General features: G+C 58.6%; 1 protein-coding gene across 1 annotated transcript in view; it reads left to right on the top strand.

The window, feature by feature from the left end:
• Positions 1–3,440: 3,440 nt before the first annotated feature.
• CCND1 (cyclin D1) overlaps positions 3,441–4,166 on the top strand; it is a 13,825-nt gene continuing 13,099 nt past the window's right edge. The window contains exon 1 of the mRNA XM_041411369.1: positions 3,441–3,901. Within this exon, the coding sequence (XP_041267303.1) occupies positions 3,704–3,901 (198 nt within the window). The 5' untranslated portion in view covers positions 3,441–3,703. The remainder of the gene's footprint in view (positions 3,902–4,166) is intronic.

The raw sequence follows: 4,166 nt of genomic DNA, 5'->3' as shown, positions 1-4,166 counted from the left end.
AAATCAAATGTAAATACTCTATGTGGGCAAGATGTGCTTTTTCCTACCTCACATATCCATATCAAACCCCAGTGTCTGTGCTGGCCATTTTCATGCTGATATATTACCAAAATATACTGTCAGCTGAGCAAAACAGAAACTGTAGCTGCTGGGTACAAAATCAAAATATTCTTCACTAAAACACTTTCACTTTAAGGATGCTGGTGCTTAAATACATTGTTTATTCACCTTGTTACTGTCTGCCAGGCTTCCTCTGGCGCCTCTCCCTCCACTGGCTCGCTTCTGGCATGGCCTAACAGGAGGTTTTCCTCCATGAAGAAAGAAACAAAACCTTGCTCCCTGCTTCTTTTTCCCCTCCCCAGGATAAATTTGAATTTGGGCTGAATTCCATTAGCACAGCGACAGCTCCTCATCCCGGGACACCCCAGCCATCCCTATCTTCCCTCCCACCCAGACTCACGCCTCACCCCAGCTCGGTGAGGGTTCCCCTACAGAAACCCTCTGTGGGCTTTGCTCCACCAAAAGCCTTATTTCACGGGCCCCCCTGGGGTTTGGGGCACCGCAGGCGACACTGAACACCTCCGGGTGGGTTTGGGGTGTCTCCAGAGAGGGACACCCCAGGCCCTCCTCGAGCAGCGGTTCCAGAGCTCTGTCCCCTCGGTGTGAAGGAGCTCTTCCTCCCCCTGAGGTGACACTTCTCCTGCTTTGTGTTTACGGCCAGCTCTCCTCGTCCTGCTGCTGGGCACCCACTGGAGAGTCTGGCACCCCTTGGAGGTTTTGTAGTCATTGATGAGATGCCCTCGCAGTCTTCCCCAGACTAAGCCCAGCCCCCTCAGTCTCTCCTCTCAGGAGAGCTGCTCCAGACCTCCATCGTCTGCCGGAGCCTCTCCAGCAGCTCCTTCTCTTTCTTGTCCAGAGGAGTCCGGAGCAGGAGTGGTTTTTGGTTGTTTTTTTTTTTTGGGGGGGGGAGGCGTTCCCTTTGGCGGCGGTGCCCCCGCCGCGGGGAGGGGAGCGCCGGGCAGGCAGCGAGGGAGGGAGGGAGGGAGGGAGGGAGAGCGGGCAGGAAGGAAGCGCCGTCGGAAGCCCCCGGGTGCAAGAGCGGCGGAAGCGGCCGCATCTCGCATCCCGCATCCAAGGATGGGCGGCTCGGGAGCGAGGCGGGCGACAGGGAGCGCACCCGGGGGTTCTGGTGCGGGCACGGCGGCCCGCTTCTCGGGGACCGCCCGGTGCTGCCACCGGGGCGAGCGGGGGCGGCCCGGCGGCGGCTCTGGCGCTGCTGCCCGGCCCGTCCCCTTTGTGTCGGCGAGACCGGGCGAGCCCCGGCCGAGATCTGCCCGTCCCGCCCGGTAACAGCCCCGCGCCCCCATTGGCTCCCGCGCCGCCGCTTCCTGCGGCCGCACCGCCCCGCGGGGGCTCCCCGGGCCCCGCGCCAGCCCCGCCCGCCGCCGGCACCGCCCGCCCGCCGCGCAGCCCCGCGCCCCGCCGCGCAGCTTTTATGAATGGAGCGGCGGCCGCGTGCTCCGAGGGGGGAAAGGCACCTCGGAGAGGCCGATCCGACCGGCAGCGACCGGGAGGATGCCGAGGTGTGGGTGCTCAGGACCCGTGTGGCTGGGCAGCGTGGCCGGGAAGAAATGTTCAGAAGGAAGGAGCTGGCGCGATCCCAGGGAATGCAAGCGGCTGCCCCAAGGGCTCGCCCTGCTTCCCCCAAACCAGCTGCTCACCAGAAAGGTGTTGGGGATGCAGGGTTGTTAATTAAATAGGGTCCCCCTGGACGTGCATCGGAGGCACGTCCAATTCTGACCCGAGAGCGCGGGGGGTCGTGTGTGCTTCTTCATTTAATATTAAAACCTTCCTGGCCGACCAAAGTTGTGGAAATAGAAGTGGAAGTCCTGTGCGTGAAGCACAATAGACAGGCGGAGGGACAGGGGACAGCTTCCTCGCTGAGGGACCCTCCGGAGTCGCCCCACGGCCTGTGGCGTGCAAGGGAAACTGAGAGTGCAGGGCCTCCGACATCCTCCTCCTGCTCCTGACAGACGGAGACAAAATGGAGACAAATGGTCAAGCAAAGGAGTAAATGAGAAAAGATGGGCAGACAGTCCATGCAAAGAGATTACATAAACACACAACTGTGCAACAGCATGCCCTGTGATCTTTGGCACTGCTCTCCCTGCGGGTCACAGAGGAGAGATGCTGTGTCCTCCATGGCCAGCAGCCCCTGCCACCAGCTGGAGTTTCTGCCATCAGTGTTGTACCCCTGGCAGGGATTCAACACCCAGCTGATGCTAAAGCACCGAGGCTGAGGATAATCCATGCACCCCAATTTACGGCCTTCCCGCTTCTCCCTATGCCACTTTGCGGCAGGACAAGTCACTTCTCCCATGCATCAGCCTCACCTCCAATGTTCCCCAGCGGGCCTCAAGCTGCGCTGTCAACCCCGGGGAGAGAGTGAGGCTTTCAGAGATGCCCTTTTTTAACAAAAACAGCGAGAAGCAGAGTGTCCTCAGGTACAGCAGGCTCGGCCGGGGAGCGGGAGATATTTACGGCAGGGCCCCATCACGCGTGGACAGAATGTCCTGGAGACACGGATGAGGCCCCTGGAGGCTCTGGCAGCAGCCGGCACCTCCCTCCCACCCCACCAGCTTGTCTCCCCGTAGGTGCTGGAGGGAGCCCTGGCCTCCATTTTGCTGCTCCGCTGGGATATTTTTCCTGGGTGGCGGTGAGCAGTGGGGGTGGCGTGCCGAGCCCCGGTGTGCACTGCCACCGGCTGTGCTTCGGATTACTTCTCGCCCTGTCCCCTGCCACCTCCATGCCCCTCTGGGAAGGTGAAACCTTAAAAGTGAAAGGAAATACCTTATTTAAAAAAAAAAAAAGGTTGGAAAAAATAACCATCTCGGTACAGGGGTGGACACCCGAATTGTTTAAAAACTTTGGTGTGCAGTAAAACCATCCTGGCTGGGAAAAAACAGGACTGAGGAAACTGGAGAAAGGTTTTCCCTTGGGGTCAGCCACAAAGAGTAGGCGTTCAGGTTGGGAGTGCACCTTTTTAAAGGACAGCATGGCAGCTACGTGCCAGTGACAGCACTAATAATGATGATGATGATGATGATGATGATAATAATAATAATAATATTGATAGCAAACAGCAAGGCACTGGTGCTGCTCCGCTCCCGTCCCTGGCGCCCCCGTAAATAATACGAAGTCTCCTTGCATTTCTCTCCCTGGTGTCTGTGTGTGGCCTTAGCCCCATTCATCATTTGGCTCCCAGTGCAGAACTCGCTCCATTTTTAAAATTATGCATGATCCACTGAAGAGACAATTTGGGTTTCCCCCACTTCTCCCTTGCCCTTGAAGAAAGCGAGCCCTTGTCTCATTTGCATTAAAACCCTGCTCTCTATAAGCTAAGCAAAGGGGAAGGACTTGAAGCCTATGGGATGGCTTTAGGGCTCTGCCCCTTGCTTTTGGCTCTCTCTCTCTTTCTCATTCTCTCTCGTGCTTTGATCTCTGCTTAACAACAGTAACGTCACACGGACTACACCAGGAGAGTTTTGTTGGAAGTTAGAAAGTTTTGCAGCCTCCAGAGGGCTGTAGCGGCAGTAGCAGAAGCAGCATCCAAGGGACTCCTGGAAGGGGAAGAGAGAGAGAGCGAGCGAGCGACTGACTCAGTCCTGCTGCAGAGAACTGACTCGAGGAGACGAAGGCAGACATGGAACATCAGCTGCTGTGCTGCGAGGTGGAGACCATCCGACGAGCCTACCTGGATGCCAACCTCCTCAATGACAGGGTGCTGCAGACAATGCTGAAGGCGGAGGAGACCTGCTCGCCCTCCGTCTCCTACTTCAAATGCGTGCAGAAAGAAATCTTGCCATATATGAGGAAAATAGTTGCCACTTGGATGCTGGAGGTTTGTATCTTTCGGCGACTTTTCCTTCCAAGCTCCGGCACCGAAAAGAATTAATCCGGGAGCCGCTGCCCCATCTCCTGCCCCCTCTCCCTGTCCCCCGGGATCGCTTCCCCGGCGCGGCACACGTTGCCTGCCCTCGGAGACGCCCGCGTGGAGCGAGGGGAAGCGGCCCGAGGTGGCGGTGGCCGCCGGCTCCGTGTCCCCGCTGCCGCAGCCGGGTCCCGGCGCCGAGGGGCGGCGGACGAGCCCCCCCCTCGCCCCCGCC

Source organism: Onychostruthus taczanowskii, unplaced genomic scaffold, assembly GCF_017590055.1.
Source record: "Onychostruthus taczanowskii isolate IOZ18803 unplaced genomic scaffold, ASM1759005v1 scaffold101, whole genome shotgun sequence".
Lineage (NCBI taxonomy): Eukaryota > Metazoa > Chordata > Aves > Passeriformes > Passeridae > Onychostruthus > Onychostruthus taczanowskii.
Note: the sequence above shows the minus strand (reverse complement) of the source record. Positions and strands in the feature narration are given on the sequence as shown.